This window comes from Athene noctua, chromosome 2 (genome assembly GCF_965140245.1).
Source record: "Athene noctua chromosome 2, bAthNoc1.hap1.1, whole genome shotgun sequence".
Taxonomy (NCBI): domain Eukaryota; kingdom Metazoa; phylum Chordata; class Aves; order Strigiformes; family Strigidae; genus Athene; species Athene noctua.
The window spans coordinates 94,119,490-94,134,292 of NC_134038.1; the positions used below are offsets into that span (position 1 = coordinate 94,119,490).

At 39.0% G+C, this 14,803-nt stretch overlaps 1 protein-coding gene across 4 annotated transcripts; it reads right to left on the minus strand.

Annotated features, from left to right (window-relative positions):
• Nucleotides 1–457: 457 nt before the first annotated feature.
• Nucleotides 458–14,566, minus strand: RPP40 (ribonuclease P/MRP subunit p40). Of its 4 annotated transcripts, none has more exons than XM_074897888.1 (8): nt 13,864–14,027; nt 12,556–12,700; nt 11,239–11,307; nt 9,743–9,838; nt 8,453–8,578; nt 4,209–4,407; nt 3,295–3,429; nt 459–1,447 (listed from the first exon to the last, which is right to left on the minus strand). In XM_074897888.1, the coding sequence occupies exons 1-8, from the start codon at nt 13,921–13,923 to the stop codon at nt 1,249–1,251; spliced, it is 1,029 nt and encodes a 342-aa protein (XP_074753989.1). In that variant the 5' UTR covers nt 13,924–14,027; the 3' UTR covers nt 459–1,248. The 4 variants fall into 4 exon arrangements, with proteins under 4 accessions (XP_074753991.1, XP_074753989.1, XP_074753990.1 ...); XM_074897887.1 differs by lacking the exon at nt 13,864–14,027 and adding an exon at nt 14,287–14,566 and having other exon boundaries at nt 461–1,447; XM_074897890.1 differs by lacking the exons at nt 8,453–8,578; nt 13,864–14,027 and adding an exon at nt 14,287–14,566 and having other exon boundaries at nt 458–1,447.
• Nucleotides 14,567–14,803: the final 237 nt, after the last annotated feature.

The window sequence follows — 14,803 nt, forward strand, 5'->3', positions numbered from 1 at the left end:
GTTTAATGGAGGTGTATGACAAACACCATCCAGGATGATTCTCCTCACTGAAGAGAGCTAATAAAGAGATAAAAAAAGAAAACTCAACTGCTTCCCATGGTCCTTCTGCTTTTCTGTGTCACTCACCCTGACAGGAGATTTCTGCTTTTCTGTGTCACTCACCCTGACAGGAGATCTTGATGTTTCCACTACAGCTATGCCCTAACTTCTATTACCAAGCTCTTGCTTCATCAAGTGAACAACTCCCATTTTAGCACTGCATTGGTATGTACTTTAATGATACATACCCACTCCATAAAACAAAAACCAAATAACCCCTATTCCCCACACCCCTAAACCACCATCCAACCTTTCATGGATTTCAGCAGGAGTTAACCTGGATTCTTTATAGCTGCCTATGCTCTCAGCATTATTGCTTACTGTTAATGAAACGTGCTTCACTTCAACTGCATTGTTTGAACGTAGTCCACAGCATTCTTCCCACAAATGTGTCTGCAGTACTGTGACAGTGAAATCTTAGCTCCATGAGTTGTCCTGTAAGCAAGAACCACAAGCTACTTTTAAAAGTAGAGATTTGGCTGTGGTCAGGGTGTGAGTGTGTGTGTAAGTCAATTAGGAAAGCAAGCAGCAGCCTTTTGTATCACTGGTAAAAATCAACTTCTTTCTGATAACCAACTGTGATCTGTGAAATCCAAAAAACAGGTCAGTAAACCTTTACTTTTGGTGTGTTTAATGAGTGCTCCTCCCACTGTCACATACCTCCTTATCCTCACCTTTTTTCTCCTCCCCCCACCAAATTATGGAGAACACATCTGGGTTTTTTTATTCACCAGCATGCAAGTTGAAATGTCTTAAACATGAATTTGAAGGTTTTAGAGACCTTTAATGTAAAGAAAGAAAACACTAAATCCTAAAATGAGCTTTCCTCCCAAATATTTTAGCTAGCAATCTGTAAAACTAACTTTCAAATTCCAAAATTACTCCTGGATAAAAGGAAGCCACCTGCAGTCAATTACTGAGAACTTGAACTCTCAAACTGTGAAGTCTTTCAGAAGGCACTGTATGACAGTGAAGAAACAAAAATCCATTCCTTCCATTGTAGGTCATCCTTTAAGGGCTATTAATAATGGAGAAACATATACAGCCTCTTAGTACTTAACTTGTTACCTAATTACTTTTATAAAACCTATCTTATTAGGTGTCTATACAGTAACATGGAATTACAAGAAAACTGCTGTAGATGTAGCTTTATGGAGGACAGTCATCATTAGTTCCCACAGCCATCTGAAGCCAGTAGTCCAGATTTCTAAAAATGACAAAGTTGTACAAGTTCTCTCCTCCCTTGTGGAAACCATGTTCACTTTCTCTCCAGGAAACAGGGCTGTCTGCAAAGCCATGCACAGTTAAGGTCAGCCAGTATGCCAGTTTTGGTTCACCAAAGTAGGAACTGCAAGGAAGAAGACAAGGTAATCGATAATTAAAATGAAATAGCATCTTCAAGTATACAATATAAAGTAAAAAAAAAAACAAAACTCAAAGACACAGGCACTTTAGTGAAAATCTGTAATTAACAGTTTAAAGAAACCTACTTTAGTACATAATAAATTTGAAAGAAAATATTCCATCAGAAGACATTAGGAAATGAAATAAGATTGGCTCTTGATTATTCTTACCATACTTTTAGACATGGTCAACCTGCAAGTTACAGCAATTAGAAAAAGTTCTAAGTTGTAAAGTAGTTGCTCTGAATTCCCTACAGCATGCATTGTCTTTCAGAAAATAGAACATTTACTGAGAACAGCTGTTATCAGGGAAAAAAAAGACATTGGAGGAAGAAACACAGACAGGCTATGCTTGACACAAATACTTTTACCACCAGAAAGAAAGTGGATTACAAATAATCAAGAGCAGCAGATAATGTCTGGCTTTAACTAGATGTCCTGGTTTTGGCTGGAATAAAGATAATTTTTTCCCCCATTCTTAGTAGCTAGAACAGTGCTGTGTTTTGGATTGGTGTGGGATTTGATATGAGAAGAATGTTGATAATACACTGATGTTTTCAGTTGTTACTAAGAAATCAAGGACTTTCCAACTTTCCATGTCCTGCTAGTGCGCAGGTGCACAAGAAACTGTGAGGGATCACAGCCAGAGCAACGGACACAAACTGGCCAACAGAATATTCTATATAATCTAAAATCATGCTCAGTATATAGATGAGGGTTGATCGGGAAGCTCACTCTTGCTTCCAGGATTGCGGTTTCAGGATTCTCTCTTCTCTGTGATCACTAGCCGGGAATGGGCTGGGCATTGATCAGCAGATGGTGAGCAATCACACTGTGCATTTCTCATTTGTATGTTCTACTATTAGTAGTATTTAAATTTTTATTTAAATTACTAAATTGTTTTTGTCTCAACCTATGAGTCTCCTTATCCTTACACCTTACTCTAGGGTGGGAGAAGGTAAGCGAGTGGCTGCATGGTGTTTGGTTGCTAGCCAGGTTTAAACCATGACAGTAGAGAATAAAAGCCAAGGAGATATGTGTTCCAACCCTAGCCCAGGGAGGCTTCTGCACACGACTTGAAAATTGCTCAGAGTAACAATCACACTGCAGATAAAGCAACAGCAATATTGTCATGAGTCAGTGCTATAATCATTAGCCACCAGCCACTTCAAGTGTCATCTCACACAGAGAGCAAGGAGCTTCCAGAATTTGCACTAATACACAATATGACATCAATCCATGATACACTAGGATCATGTAGTTTAGGTACTGAATTAGAACTACAGCTACCCCGTTCATCACTATCCAGCGTCTTACGTTACAACACCTGATTCAAAAAACTCACTCTAGTTTATCGCAATGTCATAGTAACCTTGAAGTATCTTGTGATAGTCTTTTTGGTATCATAAAGGGATTTCAATGATATTTTCCATCAGTAGATAAAAATACTAAGTCAGACATATTTGAGAGCATCTGATTTTTATAGACAGGAAGAATTTGAAAAATGCAGGTGCTCAGTAGAGCCACTGTTTCTCAGAAATTAAGATAAAAAACAAAATCATTACTAGAATATAGGGCAGGCACTTTCAAATTCGAAGTACCCAAAATCGTTTATTGCTTTTTTTATACCGATGTTAAGTTTCCAGTTCATTTCCTAATTAAAAAAAATTCTTAATTTTGTGTATTTTGCTATTTACCTCCAACAACACTACCGCAAAGTAGTATTTAAAAATTATTTATAAAATTAAAAAGAGTACAAATGTTTCAGTAATGTACTTCTGTCAGCCCTTACCACAGCTGCTCCAATAACTGAATTATCTTCTCAGGAATTATGAAGCCTGTGATGGTACACAGAAAAGCTTTTTCCACTATTGTGTTGGGCTGAGGACAGCAATAGGTTGATATGAAGCTAGATGATTTGTTGTCTCTGGAAAAAAAAAAACAACAAAAAAACACTAAAATAAATATACTTTAAATCTTCTACAGGAAGTTTTAGCAATCAAAACTTGTACCAAAGAAGTAGTATCTATGTATATCATCTAAATACTGAAGCAACTAATGGCCAATCAATTAATACACACAAGATGTCATGGTGCTGTGGGTTAACCCTGGTAAGCACCTAAGCACCACACAGCCACGGCTTACTCATTCCTCCCTTAGTGGGGGGGAGAATTGGAAGGGTAAAAGTGAGAAGACGCATGGGTTGAGATAAGGGCAATTCAATAGGTAAAGCAAAAGTTGCATGTGAAAAGAAAGCAAGTTAAGGAATTCATTTACTACTTCCCAATCTACAAACAGCTGTTTAGCCATCTCCTGGAAAGCAGGGCTTCATCACGTCTAACTGAGTTGGGAAGACAAATACTGTAACTCTGAACATCTCCCACACTTCCTTCCCCCAGCTGCACAGCTCAGTGATAGCTAAAACAGCCCTGTGTTATCAACACCATTTTGGTTCTAAATGCAAACCAGCACCACATCAGCTACTGCGAAGAAATTTAACTCTATCCCAAGCAAAACCAGTACACATGGGTACCCCTAAAAACACATAAATTATTCAAGACTTACAACAAATGCTTAAGGGCGTAACAGACTTCCCACTTAACAGAAGCGTGTCTGTCTTAATTCTTACTAAACTCTTCCTTAAAATACATTTTGGCTTTCCATACTTAAAATGTATTTAAAGATCAAATTAATTCAAATACTTACAAGCTAACTTGATTTAAGACAGCACCTAGCCATTCGAACAGTTCCTCCGTACTGCAGGACTCATCTGGCTTTCCTTGTAGTTCATTACTTTGTAACACTGGACACTGCAAGTCCCTTAACATGCTGAACGTTATTTTTGGCTTCAGTGCCTGTATTTGGTTTTTTGAAAAGTATGACATCAATGTTGATCCCTCTGCACCTTAACAACACAACACCACAAACAGCTGTTATGAAACTACTAAACAAAAGGAGCACTGAATACATGAAACCTTTGTATATGTACACCAGAAAATGCAGCACATGAAACTGCTTACATGATGTTATCTTTGGCAAAAGTCACAGAATTTTCAGCTTCCTCATCTTCCTGGAAATAAAAATTAGTGCAAGATCCAACAACACAGTAAATTTACAATTTAACTAGCAAGCATAGATCTGTCAATAGAAAATACAAGCAGAATTAACTAGGGAAGTAATAAAATAAACTCATTAGAAAGTGTTCTTGAAAAGGCACATGCAGAAGGGAGCAGGAACACGTTAACTGCTTCCCAAGACAAATTGGTCTGCAAAGGCACCCACACTGGCAGTATACCCCTGCCTATATACATGAGGCCAGAGAACATTTTGCCTTACTAGTGCCCATACAAACATCCCCTTCATGCTCATGCACAGATACATGCTGCTGCAGAAGGGCAATGCACGCCTTACACTATTAGGACATCTCTAGCTCAGCATCTCTAGAAATTCCTCAGGCTTGAGTGGGAGGATATATGTGGTAGATACACAAATATAATGCATCTGTAAGAACAGGTAAACGGAACTAAGCTCACATGAATTCAGGAAGTATTCCCTCAAAAACCACTGAGTGTCTAGAGGGATCCCAGCATCACTAGTTCACCAAGAACTGCCTCCTAGAGACAGTATGGCTTCCAGAATCATGAACAATACCCTATAGAATAAATTTCTGCAGATCTCAGGAATACTTTGCAAAAAGCTACAGTGTCATTTAAATTCTTCTGGAACATGCCTTCACAATCGCAGAAAGTTTCCCTTTTCATTGTCCTAGAAGGCACACAGTCAGGTTAGTGGATCTCTTAGTTCTCAGCTAAGGACAAGAGTCCTTCTGAGAGGTCTTAACCCATCACTAAAGGCCACATACTTGATTTTCTAGGTGTGATGTCAAATTTAATTCAGGAACGATAAGGTTTTGAAGAAAAATTATTGATTTACAGTAAATTGAGAAATGACCTTCAGATAAGGTACATCTAGAAAGTCTAGTCATCAAGACTAGAGACTCTCCTACCCACCTGGCTAAAGTGTCTGCCACCCCAGAACATTATTCTCCCTGAATAGTGGAAAAGTGAGCAGGCGACAACATGTTTGAGAACAGATTTATATCAGTGACGTCAAGAGGAATTCTTATGATAGTCTGGGAAACGAGGGTTGAAGAAAGAAGGGGAGATAGTAAAGAAATCAAACTGCATCACAAATCTCACTTTACTAGAAGAAGAAAAAAAATAAGAAAAAAAGTGATAAGTCTTCAAATAAAAGTACATCTGTAACAGGTGTACTGTGAAGGACTTATGGGAAAGGCCATGTTTCTTCAACTCTAGTAAGTGATCCAAAACAGCAGATAAAATTCTAAAAACCTAACCTAGACCAAAAACCTAACCTAAGCAAGCATATTGCAAATTAAGAGATATTAACCAAGTTCCTTTTTGAAACAGTAAGATAACTGACGTGGAATCAATTCTCATAAATTTGAAATTCCAGATAACACATTTTATTTCCATAAAGTAACAAAGGGTTTCTAGGAGACCAAGAAATAATATCTTATTTATGAAAAGTCTGAAGTCCAGACTAGCACTTAAATAACACACGAAAGGCATGTATGAACAGAAGAAATTCAAGAACAGAATAGAGTTCATTACAGAATACAATATCCAAGACTTGCTATCAAAAATTATGAACTGCCTAAACTCCATCAGCCATATTTATGTCATCAAGCAGAATCCCTTCAGGGAGTAGGAAAAGGAGGATTGATCCTTTTTTGCCATCCTTCAAAAAAGGCTGCCTAGTACTGAATGGCACAGTGATAAAGACAGGCAGCCACTGAATTCTTGTTAATTTAGTATTTTTATACAGATATAATTAAGTCTGAAGTGTGCTAGAACAGATAATGTTCCTTCAGCCTTTATTTCCTGTTGGCATTTGTTAGACTAACAGGTTCAAAGAATGTATAATACTGCCCTAGAATTCTTAGTCAAATATAAAAAAATTATACATTTTAAATGTCTGCTGCATATGGGAGCCTCAGCTATAGCCCTAACTTCAGGATATCTCAAAGACTACAGTCAAGAGTCCAACAGAACAATTTCTCTAGTTACAGCATAGCTTTCCATGTCAACAACAACCAGGCACATTGTCAAAGTTTTTTGGAGGCGAGTGAAATTTCAGCCAATAAACATTTAAAATTGCCATAGAAATTACAGTAATAGAAAAGAGAAGAAAAGATTGTTTTGCCTCTGTCATTAAAGACATGAGACACTCCATTTCCCTTTTTCTGTTCCTGTTGGTGCCAGAACCACTAAGTGGGAAAAATGGGTATGAAAACAAAAAAATCCTGTTTTGGGAAGTGACACAAATGTTTATAGGTTTGCAGCAGTGCTGGCCACAGCAAGAAACACGTTATCAGCAGGAAGGCTGAAAGCAGAATGTTCACAGAAGACAATGATTCTCGACAAAACACAGCCCTCTTTTCCCCTTCCAGCAGAACCTACACGATGCCTCGTCTATTAATAAAAATCTATAAAAGTTTTATTTTTGTGAGTACTAAGGAACTAACGAGTCTTTCTTGTGTTAAGAGCACAGAAAGGCATTCAGATTTAACTTCATATTCAGGAAATGATTGACCTGATCTGGTTTTTGCATATTAAAAAGTAAGGATAAGAAATGCTATTCTTCCTGAATGGCACTACACTGGCAGCAACGAACATAAGAAACATAGCAGCCCTAGAGGCATTCTGCTCTCTGCCTTGGGCCAATAAATACAAGCAAGCTGAGCCTGAAGATCCACCACCTTAGCTGGATTTATGTCACCATTTATGGTAGCAACAGTCTTCACTGTGACTCTTTCCTGAGGACTATAAGGATGGAAACAACAAGCCTTTAAACAACTTCATACAAAAAACAAGGAGAGATCCTTGTTGTACAATTAGTACTTAAAAAGGGGGAAGAGAAACATGAAGGACAAAAGTGAAACATGGGACACTGCTAAAGGATCTTGAAAGCAGCTTTAATTTCTCAGATCAGTTAACTCCCTCTCAGACTCGGTCTTGAAAAGCCAGGAAGGAGTGACAATGTAAAAAACAGATAGGAAAGCACTCCCAGGGACCTCTCTAACATGCCTTTGCACTAGTGTGGTGACTCAAAGCAGAACCACACTAAAAGCTACAGAGCTATGATGAAGAAAAACATTTTTTTGTAGTACTGACTACTGAAGTTTTTGCCAATTCTATGCAAATGCTATATATCCCTAAATGCAGCCTGTTCTGAGGTAATAGAAGCAACTGAGGACTTTGGAAAATGATCCTCAGAAGAAGAGCAATACTTAAACTTCAGAAGAAAAATCAATGTAATTAGAAAACAGTAGCTAAACGAACATTAGAAGAAAGGTGATTTGAGACAATACAATTTCTTAGAACAAGTTCTGACTCTGCTCCAATCTCAAGCAAGTGCTTGAGGCTAAAATGATAAAACAGCAAACTGTGTGTGTACACAGCACATGACAGAAATAGGGACTCTGTACGAGTCCTATAACTACTGCTCAAATGAAAGCTCCCCATCTCAAGTACTACACCAAAGTAACCTAAATGTATTAATAAACACTCAAAAATGCATATTAATAATGGTTACATATATCACATTTATAAAGAAGAGGCAGAACTATCAAACAGGCAAAGTTATGCCAGAAAGCCTGGGCAACATAGAGACAAGGAAATGAAGCAACTAATGTGTCTCCTATGAATCACTGTTGTGTTCCTGAAGTGTTCTGCTGTGTAGGAAGTAACACGCACACCCCCCAAAAAAATATACAAAACCAAAAAACCTCACCCAAACACATTTTAATCTAACATTTCCCTTCACTAAAAGTACATTTGGACAATCACCTGAAAAGAACAGTAAACTAAAAATATTTGGACTTCATGTCAAGTTACATTTTGGTTTTACATTTAGTTTTATATTACCTGTATTATACCAAGCCAGTAGGAAGTCAAATTCTAAAGGTTTCTTTTCTTTCAAGGCCCAAAGCACTCTGTTATGTTTCTTGCTATCAGGGTGAAAGCCAGAATCAGTCAAGTCAATAGTTATAACTGCAAAAATGTACAGAAAAAAATTGTTACTCAATTGCAATACATTTCAGTATTAAATTCATTAAGAACTAAAAGAACACAAAGGAACCAAAGAACATTAAACTTCATTTTCACATATACATAATCTTTGTAAATTATCTGATTATGCAAATAAGACTGCCTATTATGTAAATAAATACTCACCTTCTGCTGTCCTTATTTTGATATAATCTGGAACTGCCTTCTAGTGACCGGGACATGCCCATTTTGTAAAGGTAGTGACAGAAGTCCCAAAACAGTGCCTTAAAAATATCTTGGTAATTAGGTAAGCTATTAGTACTAAAAAAAGCTAGTTTCTAACATCAAAAGCCACATATATGACAGTGATGATTTTTCAACTGTTTTTTTCTAGATTAATTGGTCCTAGGCTAAAGGTTTATTTTTCAGATAGAAATTTCATCATACATTTTACTGGCCAAACTGAATAGTAAATGATGTCCCATTTTGCCAAAATTCTTATTATAGATAACAAGTTTTCCCTTCTAAACTCTTTACGTAACTACCTATTAACTATTCCAGGTTCTAATGCATTTGAGATAGCATAGTGTTCATGTTTTTTTTAATTATTTACCAAAAAAATTTACAAAAATCACACTCTGTATATCTCCTCTGCAGCGGTTAAAAAATGACAACATTTTCCAAGTACTTGGTATATGGAGACTACCATTTTAAATGGGTCAAAACGATTCTCCCTTTCAAGCATGCTGTCTTGGGTGAGGCTCTTCACTGATATTTTTTTTTGTATAGTGTGCAAAGATTAAGCTCGACCTAAATTAGTTTACCACTTCATGATTTAAATCAGAAGGCACAGATACAGTGCACAGTATACAGAAATTCTTGAGTCCTGCATCACTCCAGTATAAACACCACAAAGAAAAACCCAGAAATTAAAAATTTTAAAGAGTACTCAAAAGATCACACATCTGCTTCCTTATAACCGCTTTATTTGAAAAAAGTAGTTTTTCCCTCTTCATGCAACCCTTGTATCTGCATCTGGAAAAATACGACCTAGACCAGAACCAATTTTAAAGGAAAGGGAAGTTTCACTATTGCTGATTTAGCATCCTAACAAGGTGCTTCACTGACAGATCTGAAATTAGCACTGTTAATATAAATAATACTTACTATATCTCATTATTTTTTTTCCAGAATACTGAGAAGGGCGACCTTGCAGTCCAAGTTCCTCATAAGTATCCTTATCCACTGATAGAATTAGTTTTCCTATAAACAAATCAAACTTTAATACAAATAATCTTCTATTTAGTTCCCTTTGAAGTCTTCTGAGAACCGTATACCTTATACAATGTTAGCTTTGGATCAATGGCTTTACTAATGTAATCCAGACTCCTTAGTTCCAGTTAAAGGGATTATCAGATTAACCCTTGAAAAAATGTTAGAACTCAATTACTGTTTTTCATCAGAGGTTTTATGAACTAGAATGAGAAAAGTGTAATACTATTCCGGAGACAGTCATAGCTTTTTTACTGTCCTACCTCACTTCATTGCTTCAATCTTCTCTCCACCTGTCCCCTACTGTTTGCTGTGTCATTGGTTGAAAACTACATTACACTAGGGCCTGATTTAGTAAACAGTCATGCCCACACTGCTCAACTAAATGTACAAAAGCAGTTCCTCCAACTCCAGTGGGACTACTCACATTGAGTAAACTATGCTTATTACCAATAAGCTGATACGTGCTGGAACAACTCCACTTCCATGTTCATAAAGCAAATTTGGCAGCTGCCACTCTGTACAGCATTTCACACAACAGATCTCTACTACAGTTTTTTGATTCTACTGTATAGTATAATGTAGACTACAAACAAATAAGGCTGCTGCTGAAGATTTCAGAGAGTGACATCACCAGGAACTGTTACTGCTGTCTCTGCATTAATTGTGCATAGCTTGTTATAACTGTATCATACTATCAAGTATCCATTTTGCTAGACTAAGCTAACAGCACATAAAAGAATTCCTACCCTGAAGAATCTGAATTTACATCTTACATATTACAGAGTCTTAGGCTAGAGGGCTGATATAATAGAAATACAAATTGGTCTATCTGATATATTGTTAAATGGAAATAAAAATACATATTTGAAGCCCAAAATAACTTCATTATTTCCTCTGCATGTAAAATCCCCTGAGATGGAACATTGTTATAAAACCGTGATGTAAACACAACACAGTATATTAACACATCACATAATTCTCAAAAGAATAAACACTGAATATTTAAAAAGTGTTCCTAAGCAGTGCTGATAAAGACAGAATTTGTACCAAAACAGAAAATTAAGACGAGTAAGAAACAAGAAGTTAGAAAGCAATATTTTCATAAAAAATAATCCTCTGTAACAATTGCAATTACAGTTGAAGTATTGACAATATGACACTATACATAAGTGAAGATGATTTTTTTGTTATTTCCTTTAGATTAAATAATTTTAACTGCATGAATGAAAAAAAGAATTTAAAATGAATATTTTTTGATTCAAACATATTTCTAATAAATTGGGAAGTACAGTAAGCATTAAATTTTCCTATTTACATCATTCATAATGGAAAAAAAACAAATCAAGACCATAATTTATTTGCATTACTAAAACCAAACCAAAACATACCATTTGGTAGCAGAGCTGCAGTATTATCTTGATCAATTTTTGTGTTATAGGTGAGCGCGTAGCATGAACCTTTAGTAGTAAAGCAGAAAGCCATGAGATTACATAGTCTCTAAAGACAAACATGACAATATGAAAGATTCACCTCAAGATAATCAAACATGCCAAATACCATTTGAATCACTCTAAACTCTTGTCTTCATCAACTTTCTTCCACCTTCTTAAACAAAACAGCATTTTGTTACTAGTTTTATAAACCTTTATGAACCTTCTAAAGGACCTATAATACAGATAACATTAACAATATGCCCCAATATGCAAACACTTTCTTTCCACCTGTGACCTTCCCCAGTCAGCAAATGAAAACCCCCCTTTTTTTTTTTTTCCAGAGGCATTCCTATTGTTAGTTAACAGGAAGGCAAGGTGGAAGATGTTCACATTACTAAATATATTTTGTAGCATTATCTGCCACAACCAATTTTGTTTTTAAAAATACAGGAATCAGATCCTGTAAACTTGGTATACAAATGTTGCACTGCTTCCATAAAACTACTGACATAAAAGTCATTAATGAGACTAAAGGAAATATGAAAAAGAGTCCCACATTTAAACAGTAATGGATCTCATTTTCCTATTTTACCCATATGTTCTCTGTTCTCCTTATTTGCCTTTGAAGCTTTTTTTCTCCCTGACAATCACCTGAAGGATACATTTATCATGAGCCAAATGAGCACGGCCAGCTCGATGAAAACAGCATGCTCTGAGAATGCAATAGCAAGTTGGCGGGGCAGAGGCAGCATCTTTCTTCACATCATCTTTGCTCTTACTGTGCAAGGATGAGCTGCCACAGCTCCATCAGCAAAAAAAATCCAAACGCAAATACACACCACTGCCCCACCAAAAAAAAAAAAAAAAGCTTATTTCTTCTCTTTTTGTCTTGTGTAGTGTGGAACACAGCTAACACAGCTGTGTTGAAATATGAAGGAATCAGAAAGGGTAAAGGGAGCTGATTTATGGAGGAATCTGCATAAAAATGAGACGTAGAAGATAAACAGGTGTGACTTGACAGCTGGCTTGCAGAACTAAGATGGAATAGAGAAAAATGAAGAGGGAGCAGTCACAGAAGTTTTGGACCCATTGGATATAAACAAATGCTGACACAGCAGAAAAAAAATCAGATAAAGAAATTAGTACAGAATTTTCTTAGTTTTTTTTTTCCTTTAAAATGCTTTTCAGAAAAAATAATAATGAATGGATTTTACTGTATTATGAAAAACATACACTATTACTGCATCTGTCATGTTCTGATTACCTCCTTACCTTTCTTCACAAAAGCATCAATGAATTCATGAGCAACCAATTCGTGAATTGATAAATTCCTCACCACGTAGTACTCTCCAATATCCGCAATAGTACTTTTCAGCACTTCAGGTAGTATGCCACATTCAGGGATCAAAAAAGACACCTAATAAGAACATATTTGTAATGTAAATCATATCCTACAATCCGTTCTGGTAGAAAACCAAGAAAAACTCTTATTTTCGAAGTCGTCAGTACGTTACACCAAAACAAAATTAAGAAAAAATAATTACAAGCTATTGTCTCAAAAATTTATCAATTTGCAAAAACTTTCCAAGTACAGCAAAGACAATATTTGGTTTTCGCATTTCACACACTATATGATAGCATTTGAGGTGTTATGCAAAGGCATGATTTTACACTGCATGACTTAACTAACAATCTTTTTTCAGGTCATTATAAATTTAACTTGAAGTCGCACTGGAACATTTCCTTCAGCCCTTGCTGCAGGAAGCAGCTATAACTAAAAATGTAGGCTAAGCATTTATGTAATCTCAGTAGAAATACAAAGACCAAAGTAGAATTTAAACTACTTTTCAAATCAACAAGTTCTCCTCTGTAGAATATTTTGGAGGTCAGGAGAGTAGAACAAAACTTGAAGATAGATTTATGATTTTCAAAAAAATCGTACGGAAGACGTACATTAAGGCTACAACTGCTGTAGGAGGTTTCTAATTTAAGGGAAGAAACTGATTTTTAAAAGAGATGCGCACCTAGGCTTTCTTACTATACCAGCATTCGGTCTTTTGTTCCAATTGCCTACCTTTAATTACCGTTTTGTTTAAAACCTTTCCTGTAGATGTTTTCATAGATCAAGAGAACGTTTAGGCCTGGGAGCCCAGGGCAAACGAGGTTATTACATAGGCAAACAGCAAGCTTCCCAATAACCATGCACAAGCAGCATAAAGGTTCATCCCCCTGCTCCCTCCCACTTCACCCCTTAAAAAATTTTTTCTGGAACAAAGGAGCTCACAGAGAACAGTCATGTATCTCCCTTTGCACACATACACAAGGGAAGTAACAGCTTAGAGGTGGGCTGCCTGCCACATAAGCAGAAAGCTTTCTAGTTAGCTGCTAAAAAAAAATACTAAAGAAATAGCAAGAGGGTCTGACGGACACTTGCAACAGGCAAAGAAAGGAGAGCGAGCTGGCAAAAACTGGCCTTTGCAACATCAAGTTGTCCGAGACAGCGAAGCAGTTGTTGATGCCTGCACGACATGATACGTCGGCAGGAGGGACAACATGACAAAGAGGACTTTCAGGGCACACCTGCTGCCAGGCTTCAGCGCTGAGGGACTGAGCCTGTCCCTCACGGCTTGGAGTAGGCATTTGTGGTGCCGCTCCCTGCGTAACTTGCCAGGCAGCGCTGCCGGAACACAGCCTCCTCCCCCACCGGGGGTGCTGCCCGGCACCGCCCGGCCAACCGGGGCTAATTTTTATCCTCCTTTTTATAGTCCCGAAAGAGGCGTGCAGGCCGCCTTTGACGAGGGGGGGAGAAACCCTCCAGGAGCACGAGCAAAGCGCCCCGGTCGGGGCGGACAGGCGGCGGCGGCACCACCGGGGCCCCGCCGCCGCCGCTGAGGAGACGCTCCGGTCCCACTCGGGGGGGAGGCGCGGAAACCTCCGCCCGCTGCCCCCACCGCGGCCCTGCCCGCTAACCCCTCCCCGCCGCCGCCTCGCGCCCGCACTCACGCGGCAGTTGTAGGCGTGGTCCCGGACGTGCGCCGCGTGCCGCGAGCGCGCGTGCCGCGCGTGGCCCTTCTCGCAGACCAGCAGGTGCCGCGGCGCCTGGCGGAGCCGCCGCAGCGGCGACGGCGACAGCGCCGACATCCTCCGCCGGCCCCGACAGCGCCGCCAACGGGGGGCGGGGGGGCACGACACCCGCCCCCCGAGAGGGCTCGACTACGCGGAACGGGCGGGAGGAGGGAAGAGGGAGGAGGAGGGGGCACGCAGCGGTACGACGAGATCACTTCCGCCGGCTCCGGCAGCGCAGCTGCTTCCGGGGCGGTGCCGGCGCGGCGCGGCGGGAGGTGCGCGCATGCGCGGACACAGCGCGCGGAGGGCGCCCCCGCTGGCGGGGCGGCAGCCATTACCCGCCCCGCCCCCCCGAGGTGTGTGAGCGCTCGGCGCGCTCGGTCCTCACGGGGTCAGAAACAACCCGGGATGAGTCGGGCGGTGACACCCGGATGGGTGCTGTGGTGCAGCAGCT